The sequence below is a fragment of the Pseudorca crassidens genome, chromosome 15 (genome assembly GCF_039906515.1).
Source record: "Pseudorca crassidens isolate mPseCra1 chromosome 15, mPseCra1.hap1, whole genome shotgun sequence".
Lineage (NCBI taxonomy): Eukaryota > Metazoa > Chordata > Mammalia > Artiodactyla > Delphinidae > Pseudorca > Pseudorca crassidens.
Window position 1 is genome coordinate 89,041,076 of NC_090310.1, and position 12,983 is coordinate 89,054,058.

General features: G+C 64.2%; 1 protein-coding gene across 4 annotated transcripts in view; it reads left to right on the forward strand.

The window, feature by feature from the left end:
* MYT1 (myelin transcription factor 1) overlaps positions 1–12,983 on the forward strand; it is a 106,593-nt gene that overhangs the window by 13,481 nt on the left and 80,129 nt on the right. For 3 of the 4 annotated variants that reach the window (XM_067708834.1, XM_067708828.1, XM_067708830.1), the window contains exons 2-3: positions 3,913–3,987; positions 11,549–11,628. In XM_067708834.1, coding sequence (XP_067564935.1) covers positions 11,604–11,628 — 25 coding nt within the window. In that variant the 5' untranslated portion in view covers positions 3,913–3,987; positions 11,549–11,603. Of the gene's footprint in view, positions 1–3,897; positions 3,988–11,548; positions 11,629–12,983 lie in introns of those variants that run through there. The other variant, XM_067708829.1, reaches the window with a different exon arrangement.

Sequence of the window (12,983 nt, forward strand, 5' to 3'; positions counted from 1 at the left end):
AGGACGCGGCCCCTCGAGCTGCGGACACCCTGCTCGGAGGCCTGGGCCTCCCCTCCAGGCGCGGGGCTTGGTGGGGCGGGGCAGGTGCAGGGTCTGACTTTGCAGACTGAACCCTTTGTGTCGGACCGCCCCCCACCCCCCACCCCGCAAGCCTTCCGGCCCTGCCCATCCACACTCCCCCAGCCTCTCAAAGAAAGCCTGTGCTGGGAGCCTCCTCTGGGAGACCCCCGGCCAGCGCAGCCTCCCTCAGATGTGTGTGGGGTCAGCAGTCTACCGTGTCCTTTCCTCCTTCACCTGTCTACACTGGCCCAAGACTGGGCAGGCCCTGAGCTGGGCCCGGGGTGAGACAGGCCCCCGCTGCCCCCTCCTCCCCCAGGCGTTGGATTCTGAACAAATGATGACACAATACTTGGTCCATCTGTGACAAAGGCCACCAGGAGGAGGGGCCCCGGCCTGGGGGAACTCTGAGGATGCCCTGACCTAGTCTGGAAGCTGCCAGGAAGGAGCTGGGTGGGGCAAACCCTGGGAAGGGGGAGGGAGCCACCCTCCTGAGTGTGGCCCAGCGCCAGGGAGGGGGCCTGGGCTGAGGCCTGAGGGCAGGTGGAGGCTTGTGTTTTATTCCGAAGCCAAAGGGCCTGATGGGTAGTGGCTGCTGTCAGGTGGGTGGAGGGAGGTGCTGGGCGTGGGCATGGGGAGGGGTGGGCCCTCCCTGTTCCTCCAAGGAAGGGGCTGAGAGGGTTCCCTAGGGACAGCTGAGACGGTCTGGAAACGAAGGGAACTGGCCCACCCCCAACTCTTAGCCTGACCCCTGTGTCCAGCCACTCCGTCCTGCTCTGGCTGTCCACGCCCACACCTACCAGCAACCTTCACTGGGTCCCATCACACTGGGCTGGAGCACATGCCCTGTGTCTCCACAGCTGCCACTGAGCAGATGAGTGACCCCAAGGGGAGGGCTCCCCAAGGAAAGTACGCTGAGAGGTACAGGGGAGCTGATCTCACAGCCCAGTAGAATTCTACGAGAAAGGGTGGGACCCCCCGTGGAGCTATGATCAGTTCAAGATAGCAGCAGCTCCTTTCTGACCTGCTGTGCCTGCTCTGGGGCTGAGGGCCTCCTGGCGGCGAGGGCTGCTTCCTTCTCCCTCCCCACTCTGCCAAGGCTCCTGCACAAACACGGGAGGGCGGAGGGGTCTTGGGGGATGCTAACGGCCAGCACGTTCTCCCTGTGCTCGCTGTTCCCATGACAAGTCTTTCACTTCCTGATGAAGCAGTTTCCAACAAATGGCCCCACGTTTCAGGGTAAACATGAGGAACCACTAAGGAGAGGCCAGCGGATGAGATGCTTTGACGCATCGTCTGTGGAAGGCAGTCTGGCCGCAGGCAGCTTGTGGCGGGGCCTTGCACGGCCTCTGCGCAGGTCTGGGGGAGAGACCCCGCAGGCACCCACCCTGAGCAGAGCAGACCAGACGCCTGCCTCGCGTGGCCTCTAGCTCAGTGGGAGAGGCACGGAGAGACAGTGCAGGGGCCACGCCCCGGGTAGGTGCAGGACAGGTGCGGGGCAGGGGGCTCTGACCGGCTGGCTGCAGGGCTGCAGGCCCCTGGAGGAGGGATGCTTGAGCGGAGACCTTGAGATGCAGCCTGTTCCCTCGCGTGGGCAACCGGACGGTGTCCCTGCTGTGGCCAGCAGGTGCAAAGGCCGATGGGAGCTGAGACCCAGGAGACCTTGGTCTGGGGGAAGCACATGGCCCATGTAGAGGAAGCCTCATAATCTGGGGAGGGGGATGTAGGCAGCACAGTGGGCGCTGAACTGAGAGGGAGGTGGGCACCAGTGGACCTTGGCCTGAGTCTCGGTGCACACCCACCAAACGGCAGCTGACGGGGCTGGGTCCACAGGGGCCCTCCTGTGGGTGACGGGCTAGACCTGTAGCTTCTGGGCTTTCTTCCAGCACCACTGCCCTTCGTGGGGGCAGGAATGGTGTGTGCACGCACAAGCACACACACACACACACACACACACACACACAGATATGCAAACGCCAGTATGCACACGCACACATGCACAGATGTGCACACAGTGACCACACACAGACAGGCACACACGTAAGTGTGCACACACATAAATGTGCACGTACTCTTGTGCAAGACGTGCACACTGACACATGACTACAGATGTGCCCATACAGACGTGCACACACGTGGACGCGCACAGCACACTCACAGACGTCCCCTCTGTGCAGCCCCGCCTCTGCTGCCGGCTGTCACTTCTCCCTGTCCTGGGTTCTTGCCCCAGGACAGCGGAGCTGAGGGCTGAGAGCGAGTTCGTGAGGCAGAAGGCCTGGACCCTTCTCTGGGCCTTGGCGCCCTGCCCTGTGGCCGGGGACGCTGGAGCTTGGCTCACAGGTTGCAGGAGGGATTTGGTGCAACGATGCAGGCGAGGGGCTGGCCTGGGCGCTGGGTCCGGGTCAGGGTTAGGAGGGTCCCTGGGAGCTGAGAACTTTCACCTCTGAACACTGGCTCAAGAACCAGATCTACGGACCCTTGGAGGTCTGGCCGGGGTTCGGGGCTCCAGCACTCTTGGCTGGGCTCCGGAGCCCGCCCACCAAGCCCCCGAGACGGCTAGTTCGCTATACCCTTGCGGGGTGGTCTGCATGAGGCCACCATGGGGTCAGGCCAGCAGTCAGTCCTGGAGGGTCGAACTGCTCAGGGGTTCAGCCCCGCCCCTCCCACGGCGGACACGGTAGCTGGAGCTCCCACCCCAGCCCACTGGGTGCAGTGGCCCCTTGCAGGCCCTGTGCCCCAGGGGCTTGGGGGTGGTGGCAGGACTCACTGCTGTGGGGCTCCTGCTTCCAGCTACAGGAACGTGGACTTGGCGTTGTGGCCACCCTGGGTAGGGGTTGCGAACTGAGACGCGGGTGACCCCGAACATGGGGGTCCGCAGACCTCGCAGTGGTTGGGGGCAGTGTGAGGGGCGCCTCGTGGTTTGGGGCCACAGAGGTTCCCGTGTCTGGTCGTGGCTTCCTCACCCCTGCTCTAGGCTCCGTGAGGCGCACAGAGGCCCAGACGCTCACAGGGGTTTCCAGGCTGACCTGCCCAGGGGAGCTCTGGGCCTTCAGGGGCACACAGGCCCCCGGTGTGGAGACTGAGTGAGCAGCCGTCCAGGCACGAGGGGTGCCGAGGCTGGGCAGGCGCTGGAGGACGGCGGGGGCGCGCCAGGGAGCTTGGTCACGGCTGAGGTCACGGGGCTGGGTGACTGGACCAGTTGGCAGGGAGGCCTCTGGGGGACCCCTAGGGAGCTGGCTGTGGTTGAGGGGAGAGCACCTGCACAGGACTGGCCGGGGCTCGCAGGGGACAGCCTCAGAGCCATGGCAGGACGTCAGGGCCTCGGCCACGGGGGCAGGGAGGAGTGGGGCCCCTGTGGGCGGCTGCCGCAGGGCCTGAGAAGGACGGAGTGAGCTGCCTTGAGGAAGCTCGCGGGACCAGTTGGGCGCATCGGCGTCTGTTTGTTCATTTGACAGACGTTGAACACATGCCCCAGGTGGCAGGAGTGGCTCGGGGAACCTGGGTCCGTGCCCTGACACCCTCCCAAGGGGCCCGTGTCTCTTGGGGAGAGTCAGCCACGCACAAACCCTCCAGGCTTCCGCTACGTTCGAGGGTGGGAAGCGTGGCACGGCCCGGGCGTCCAAGGTGCTCGCTCGGGTTGGTGAGAATCAGGCCTGCTGGGAGCCCGGGAACACCCCGGTGTGGCTGCAGGGACGGGCGGGCTCAGCGGGCTGTGAGGTCCTCAGGGTGACGGGCCTGGGCTGAGGTCGAGCCCACGATGGGCTCTGGAGTCGGGCTGTGGCGGCCCCTCCCCTGCGTGGGGGGTGGGTCTGGGCTCATTCCTGTGTTGCCCAACCCCGGCTCCTCTGTTCACAGGACGCTGCTTGGCTGCCAGGAGCTGCCCACCCATCCTTCCAGGGTGAAGGCGGAGGTAGAGGCGGTGATTCCCAGGTAAGCCTCCCGCTCTGGCTTTCCGTGTGTGTCTGCCTTCTCCCTGGCGTGGGGAGAGCTCAGCTTTTTACAGATGCGATCGGGTGCTCGGCCTTGCGCAGGGCGACGGCATCGCCGGGACGCTGCAGGCTGCCTTGTTAGTTTGGAGCCTAATGTGGTGTCTGGAGTCGTCTTTGATTTAGACACAAGTGGCAGCGTATTTCCCGTGTTTCTCGGTCCCCCTCAGGGTCAGGCTGGGGGGCGAGACAAGCAGCGAGGGCGCGGGACAAGCTGTGTGGAGCCCTTCTGTGCGCCGTGCGTTTCCAGCGGAGTCTCAGCCGCCTTGAGCCTGGCCCCAGGGCTTTGCCTGGTCTCGGGGCTCTGTGCATCTGGCCCCCACCACCCAAGCCCCGCATGTACACAGTGCACACGAGCGTCTGTCCTGCGCTCCCGCGCCGCGTGGGTGGCCTTAGGGGACGCTGGCCTGGTTTTTGACCTTCCAACAAGTCCAGCTCGGCTGAAGCAGGATGGCGCACTGGGCCGTGGCTCTGCTGTGGCTTGATTCCGTGGCCCTCAGAGAAGCCCTCTAACTTCTCTGAGCCCATAAAACAGATCAGATCGGTCTTACCTCAAACACGGTGGCGTTTCACTGAGGTAAGTGCGTGGGCACCTGCTGGGGGGCAGTCGCGGTCGCTGGTCTCCCTCCTGCCGCTGCCGGACGTGAGCTCTGACTGGTCCGCTGCAGTGTTTCCGCGCAGCCCGTAGCTTCAAGCCCACGCGGTGACTGCCGTGCCAAACTCACTGCAAGCCCCCAGTCCGAGTGTCTGTTCCTCAGCTCTGAGGCCCCCGGGCTCCGGGTGGGGGCCACAGCCCTTCCTCTTGCGGTCCCCCCTTATTGCTTCTGGGGCTGGCGCCTTTGGCCGCTCCAAGCACGTGGGCGTCACCCCAGGGTCACCAGGGCTCCCCTGAGGCCGCCCTCCCCCCTGGCCCGCCTCTCTGGCACCCTGTGCACGTTGGGCTCATCAACCTTCCCTCCCCCTGTGTCTGTGGGGTTTGCATACAGGTGCCCCTGCCTGTGCAGCTGAGGGGATGGGGGTGGAGTGAGCAGCCCGGCCGGGAGGCCAGCAGCACGGGAACACAGGTGGCGGGACAGCGGCCCCTTGGAAAGCGGGTTTAAACCCTTGCCACCTCCTCAGAGCTGCAGCCGGGCCCCCGTGTCCGGGGCCTCTGGGAGCCCCTGTAGTGCCATCAGGTCCCTCTGGAGCCTTGTTGTGCCGGCCACTGTCCGAGCCTGGGGACAGGGGAACGGGGGCACGGCCTGCACGGGCTCGTGTGAGCTGAGGACCTGCGTCTGCTGTAGATGGACGGGTCGCGGGGGCGGCCCTGCTGTTGCAGGAGGACCCTCAGCCCGGGCTGCACTTTCACAAAGCCTTCCCATGAAGACTTTCACCCAAATGGGGCGCTGCTCGGCCGGGCAGGCTGGTGAGCTGGGCTGGTCCGTGCGCAGCTGAGGCGGTGCTGTTGTCTGTAATGTGTGTTAACCCAACACCCGCCTTGTGAGAAAGCTGACCGTGAAAGGGCTGAATCGTGAAGGCGGACGTTGGGCACGCACCCCGGGTTCCGTCACACAGCTTCTAACAGCCTGGAGGCCCCCTGCATCAGAGGTGTCCCGCTGCCTGGTTACCACCGTGGTGAAGAGCTGGAGGGGGTGTTCCGGGCTCACGCACCCCTGCCGGCCAGCTCTGGGCCCTTTCCCAGCAGCCTCTCCTGCGTCTCGTATCCCGGCCTGTGCTCCTGGGGCTGCGGTGGCCGTGTCTGCCGGCCTGTGCCTCTTGTCTTCCAGACTCGGGGATGCCTGGTGTGTGGGGTTGGGGTCGATGTTGTCACACGGGCCTCAGGCTGGGCACTGGGCAGCCTTGGCTGGATGTGTCCAGGGCTCTGGAGGTGTGTCTCTGGTGGGGGTCAGGTAGGTAGGGGCACACAGGGTTCTGGGCTCCAGGGCCTTGTGGACTGTCACACTGCGGTCCCCGTGAGCCATGTCCCCTGTGCCCCAGCCTGGATGTAGCCCTTCCCACCTGTGCTGATGACCTCCAGCAAACCTTGTGCTTATCCATCCATTCACCTGTCCATCTGCTGCCCACCCACCTGTCCGCCCACCTGAGTTCCATCCGCCCACTCACGCATGCATCCATTCATGTACTCGTGGCAGAGTTGGGGCCTGGAAAGGTCAGGGCTCCTGATGGGCCGGTCGCGGTCTCACCCAGCAGGTTCGGGGCTCTGCCTTCGTGTGCACAGGGTTTGGAGGGTTCTAGGCTGCTCTAACTGGCGAAGCCTGGGAGATCCAGAGTGTGGATTCGGTTGGGCAGCAGCCGCTGTGGTTGTCCTGGTGGGCTTCAGGCGCCTGCCCGGGGGCCCCTCGGCCACCTCTGCCCTCTCCCACCTTCTGGCTCTTCTCATGTTCCCATCAGATGCCTCCTGCTCGCTCCAGGCAGGGACTAGAGTGAGGCCTCAAGACCACCCCCTTTGCCCACCCTCCCCCTGCCCCGTTCTCCCTTTGAAGCCTGGGGTGAGACCGTCCCCACCCAGAGACTTTCCCCAGCGCGCACCCCCCCTTGGGGAAGCGGGCCCCCGAGGTCTCCCCTCGTGGGGCCGAAGGCCCAGACTCTGCCCTGGGGACTCCGGGCCCTCGCGTTCCGCAGCCACGTCTGCAAGGGGGCTCCCACACTGTCTACCCTGCTGGGGGGCCCTCTGTGTGGCGCCCCGCTCCCCCATCTCGGGGGCATCCTGCCTGGCTCCCTCGGTGGGATTCCTGTGCTTGTTGGGGTGACAGGGGCCGGGGGGAGCTGACGCCGGGGTCTGTCCCCCGAGAGCAGCTCTGTCCAGGGCTCCAGCTGCCCCTTCTCGCTCTGGGCTCCAGGACCCCAGCCCTTACCCCAGGGCGCGCCTCGACTCACCAGGGAAGCTGCCCCATTATCCCCAGAGTGCGGCGCTGGCCCCAGGCTGGCTTTCGGTCTCCAGTGCTGGGTGCGGCTGGAGCCACCCAGCATCAGCTCGTCCGGGCTCCAGCCCGGCTGTCTCGGGGTGGCGTCTTGGGAGGGAGTGCTTCTCCTGAAGCGGCTGGGCTGTCGTCCTCATGTCTCAGCCTGTGCCCACCAGCCCCACCAAGCTCCCTTCTTGTTGCCATGGGGGCTGGACGGCCAGGTGAGGGTCTCCCCGCCGGGGCTCTGCTGCGGGCCCCCCTCCTCAGAGCCCGTGTTGACATGTGTGGGCTGTGCTCTCGTGGCTGCTAAGAAGCAGAGGGCACCGGCCCAGCCTGCCATGGCAACCGCTGCGGCCTCGCTCTCGCCTGGGCTCCTGGGCGGCTTTATCTCTGAGGCCATCTGTTCCGGGAGAGAATTCCAAAGCCATTTAAACAGAGCCTGGAGCCCTCTGTCCCCCTGCTCTTGTGCGCGCGCGTGTGCGCGCGCGCGCACACACACACACACACACACACGTGCACACGCACATGCAGATGAGGTGTGACCCCTGCAGGGTGCAAGGCCTCGAAAAGGACAAAATCAGGGGAGGCTCCCAGCCAGCGCTCGCAGCGAGGGCAGCTGCCGTCCCCGACCCCGGGGCCCGTGGCCTTCTTACTCCCTCGCCTCTGTCTGTCTGTCTGTCTGAGCCCGTCTGGTTTCCGCCTCTCCTCTCTGCTGCTTCTCCCTGTGTCCCGTGCGTCCACCACCGTGCTCATCCCTAGCCCTGGCCTCCAGCCCACTGCCGCCGGCCCCTCTTCCCACCCAGTCGGTTGCCCGCTCTTCCTCTCGGCCCCTCGGTCCGGGCAGCACCGTGCCCACGGGAGGCTCTGGTCCCCGCGGGCTGGACGTCCTGCAGAGTCACAGGGCCAGCTGCTCACTCCTTTCTGGGTCTGGGTCCTTCTGTCTCCTCTTTCCTTCCTCCCCTCCTCCCAATGGCCAGGGCGGGATGAGGGGCCACCAGACCTGCTGTCAGCTTCCTGGGGCCTCACGCTTGGGGGGTGGCCTCTCAGCTGGAACTACAGCCCCTCACCCTCTGAGCCCCTCACTCTCTGAGCCCCTCACTCTCTGAGCCCCTTACTCTGCGCCAGCAGCCCTCTGATACCAGCCTGCAGGGAGGAGACACGAGGTCTCTCTGGGTCCATCTGGGCCTGGGTGCTGAGCTGGGCTGTGCTCGCCCTGCCCCAGCTGCCCCCCGGCCCTTAGCTGAATCTGCTGAGAGCTGCCTGCAGACCCCAGGACCACTGGGCTCCAGCCTCCACCTCGAGCCCTGAGGGTCCTGCAACCTGGCATCTGGCCGTGGCCGCCACCCTTGGGGTGAATACGTGCAGAACCCAGCCACGGTGCCCGTGTTCCCAGGCGACGGCTCCTGCCCTGGCGCTGCCCCTTCCTCTTCTGGGCAGCAGGCAGGCCTGTTCATGGGTCGAGCCATCCCTCCTGCCTGAGGAAGGTGGGGTGCCTGGACCTCTGCAGTGCCGGCTAGCGGCAGGGCCGGCCGTAGGGGAGCCACCAGGCAGACCCCATGGGGCGTCTGGGGCCCACGTGGGGCTCTACTGAAGCACCACCGGAAACTACCCTCCCAGCCCGCGTGCCTCATGTCCCCAGGAACCCCTGCAGCAGATCCGCCCCTGGGTCACTTCGGTCCTGCAGGGCAGGGGCCTGTGTGAGCCTCCGCTGGGAATACGGCTGAGGGTCCCGAGGGCTTTCCTGGGGCGGGCTGGCTGTGCTCAGCTGACCTGGCTTCTGGTCAAGGGGAGGGAGGGGCCACAGGTGCCCAGAGCCCAAGAGAGGCTGGTGTGACCACCACCCTCGACAGCCCCGCAGGTGGGGAGCCCTCCCGGGGCTGCTGGCCAGAGGTGAACGCTCTTCAAACTCTAAGGGGCCCGCAGGTCACCTGGGGTCTTGTTGGAATGAGGATTCTGACCCAGCTGTCCAAGCTCTTGTGCTGGACCCCCAATCCCTGAGCGCACTGAGTGGGGGGAGGGGATGGAGGAGCTGAGGCCCCCCGAGGCCCCAGGCCTTCAGGGAAGAGGCCCCCCGAGGCCCCAGGCCTTCAGGGAAGACACCGACTTTGTCTCACTGGACTTTGAACTTGTCCGAGGGCTTTCGTCACGTGCTGGGTTATAAGGCCATTTGGTTTCATTAAGGGGAACAGCACAAGTGTTCCGAGGTTGCCCCCGTTGTTCCTCTCGGTAATTAACTCCTTAATTAACTGCATCCAAGGACACATGGCCCCAGGGTTTGGGAACCTGGGGGACTCAGAATCACTCACTGCAGGAAGCTGGTGTCTCCAAGTTTGGGAGGCCGGGGTGGGAGGCGGGAAACGGTCAGCAATGACTCAGCGCAGGCCGACCGGTGCGGCCCCATCTGGGCACCCGCAGGGCAATGTCCCCGATGCCCTCGCTTTGCAGACGAGTCAAGGAGGGTTGGCTCATGCGATGGAGGTAGGCATATCTGTCACTTCAGATGAGGGACCGTGACAGACATGGAAGGGACCTCCTGCCCAGCTTCAGCGTCCCTTCCCCGTTTACCCCTGTTCCCCATCAGCCACTGTTCCCCTATCTGCCCCCAATTCCCCCCATCTGTCCCTGTACCCCCCCATCTGCCCCGATCCACCCCACAACTGCCCCCGATCTGTCCCGATCTGCCCCCGGTCTGCCCCCCATCTGCCCCTGATCCACCCCACAGCTGCCCCCGATCTGCCCCCGGTCTGCCCCCCATCTGCCCCTGCCCTCCCCTCTCTCCCCGTTCCCTCACCAGCCTCTCAGCACATTTGCCCCCCACCTTGCTGCCCTGTAACCAGGTGGCTCACCTTTATTTCTAGCCTCATCTTGCCCCTGAGCCCCCGACTGGAACCCATGTTCTGGGGTCAACAGGGCTGTCAGTCTCCACAGACCTGCTCTCCCCCGTCAGCCCCTTTCGTTGCCCCTCCGAGGGCTCAGGCCAAACCCTGGAGTCCCATGTGTCCCTTGATTGGCCCCCACAGACCCTCAGCAGCCGGCCCTTCCCCCTGCCTGTATCCTAACCTGGGCAGCTTCCCCCTGGGACCACCCGCTTGCCCGTTTCCTGCCCAGCTGCCCTCACTGGAGGCCTCAGAACAGGCGTGGATACAGCCAACTGCTGGCAGTGAGGGGCTGTGAGGGGACGGGATGGCCTGGGTTCTGTCCACATTTCCCTCCTCCGGCTCCAGGACGGTGAAGCCCGCCCCCCCGGCACCCGTCCCTCTAGCTTGCAAAGCAGCCTGGGCTGCCGCGACTCAGACTCACGCTGGCCCGAGTGCTGTCCTCACCACCCTCACGCTTTATTTAAGGGGCGAGTCTGTGAGGATGGGACCATCCCACCCCCCCAGGGGCCAGATCTGAGGACTTCTGCTCTAGAGGAACGTCGGAGGGGGGCCCTCGGGTCTCATCTGACCCTTCCCACCTCCCAGGGGTCGTCCTCAGGCCCTTTCAAGGCCTAGGAGAGCTCACCCAGCCCCACCTCGCAGGTCTCCCGTAGAAACAGTGAGTGTGGGGCTCTCGCCACGGGCTGTAGCTGCCGCAGGCTGCATGGGCCTCACCTGTCAGGGGCAGACACCTGCACAGAGGCAGGGGAGTACCCGAGCTGAGGGTGCGATGGAGACCTGCACAGAGGCAGGGGAGCACCCGAGCTGAGGGTGCGATGGGGACCTCGAGGAAGGTGACACCTGAGTTGCCTTGGGGTGAGTGGGAGTTTCCTCCCGGCATCAGGGAGGAGCTGGGAGGGTTCAGCCAGGTCTGGTGATGGCCGACCTTATTGCTCCAGAGGCCCTGGTGTGCAGCAAAGGTTCACTGACAGGGGGTAGGGCAGGAGGGGTCACCCCAGAAAGGCCTAATACATCCCACACCGACACGTGCCCCTCCCCTGCCCCTGTGGGTCCCCCTCCGAACCCCGCATCCCTGAGGGAGTTGGTCCTCTCTTCACCTCCCCACCTCGCCCCAAGCTTCACACTTGGGTGGTGGGGAGTCCATCGTTCCGGGGGCCACAAGGGCCTGCCCCCTTGGTAGTCAGTGTTTGTGTTGCAGGCAGGTCCAGGCTATCCAGACGTGATCCCATCCCACTTATCGTGACTGGTCTTTGACTAGGTTTCTGGCCTAACTTGGTCTGGGGTTAAGTGGGGAGACAGGGAAGTGGGAGGAAAGGGAGGGGGAGGGGAGGAGAGGGGGAGGGGGAGGGGAGGAGAGGGGGAGGGGGAGGGGAGGAGAGGGGGAGGGGAGGGGGAGGGGAGGGGAGGGGAGGGGAGGGGAGGGGATGGGAGGGGAAAAGTAGGAGGAAGAAGGGGAGGGGCAAGCGGGAGGAGGGGCCTCTTCGGGAAGGGCCCCTCCCATCCCTCACTTGCTGGTCCCTCAGTGTGAGGGGCTGTGTCTTTGCTCCCTCCACCTGCAGGCGGGGCTCATTGTCTGGGGCCCGGGGCCCTTTTGTGTGGGGCAGGGAACCTCATTGGCAGGGCATCGATTTGTGATTATCTCTCCCTGGCCCTGATTGGCTGCATGAGAAGGGAGCTCTCCAGGGCCCTGGGACACAGAAGTTTGTGTCACAACTTTTTGCAGCATGAAGTGACCGTGTGTACCAGCTTCGGAGTGGAGGTGTGTCTGCCCAGCCAGGATGATGCTCTGCGGGACCTTCCTGGGTGCGTACCTCCCCCCTCCCCACACTGAGCACCCCCCGGCACCCCCCTGGCACCCCCCCCGCCCCCGCCTTGTTCACAGGTTTCTGCCAAGACGCCAAAGGGACTAATTAGATGTGTCCCCATCAGCTCTCAGTGCTCTTTTCTGGGCAGCCGAGGAGGTGACAGACACATGCTCCCTCCTGAGCAAGGCCAGGGCCCGTGGACACTGAGGGCGGGGCCTGCAGGGCCCCGTGCCGCCTACCCTGTCTTTGGCAGGTGGGGGCCGCGGGTGGGGTGTGTGTGACTGGCGTGTCCGCCCAGGGCTCGCTGTAGTAAAACGCTTTCCTCACAGGCAGTTACTCTGCGTGTGAGAGGCGCTAACACAGTGCAGTACTCTCCCCGTCAGATGTGTGAGTGTGTGTGTAAGTGTGTACACAGCGCCAAAGGGCTGGTGTGTTTGATGTCTCAGCGCGAAACAGTCTCACAGTGTAGCCGGAGTGTGTGTGTGAGAGTGTGTGTGAGTCAGCCCAGGGTGCTGGAGAGAGTGGCCCTCGGTTTTGTTTGCTCCATCTGCCAGAGCCTGCCTGGGGCAGGGCCCCCCCTCGCCCTCAGCTGTTCGTATACAATATTAATGCTGACCATTGCGGCTCCACACACAACGGCCCTAATTGTCGTCTGCAGCTTTAAGGCGGGCGCCCATCTGCAGGGAAGCTTTCAGAGGGAAAGAAGAAAACGCTCACCCCCAGCTGGTCACCGGAGAAGGCGGTGCCAATTACAGATGCAGAAAGTTTAGACCAAAATTACTTGAAAGAGTTTTTATGAAACAAACGAACTGACACTTGGAATGTCTGTGTGCAGATTTGCACAAGTAATTACACTTTATTTGAAATGATCTTACCAGCTAAGCGATCCTGAGCCTGCCTGCCCAGCTCCCACAAAACACTTCCTAAGCGAGTGCTGCAAGTTTGGTGTTGCACATCTCCCCATTTTCTCCCGCGTGGCGTTTGAGGACCCTCCCATCAGGCAGAGGGTGTTTCCCTGTGGATCTTCCAAACTTAAGAGTCACAAGCGTCCTCCCCACAGATCTTTTATGAAATAAAGCTTAGAGGAGCAACGTGCTCCTTGCTTAGTTATGGAAAAGAAAATATTTTATGATTTAAAATAATCCTGACAGTTTCCCCCGTGTGAGAAAGAAGGTTTTTAGTGACACCTTGCTGCTGTCACTTACAAGCAAGGCTGGGAGCCTTGGTTTGGAATCGCCCCTTCCGCCGGGGCTCAGCGACCACGGAGTGCAGGTCCCGGCTGTGCCAGGGAACAAAGGGCCCTCGGGCGAGGGAGCGCTGTCCAACGTGCTGATCAGAGCCAGGCTCGTCTGG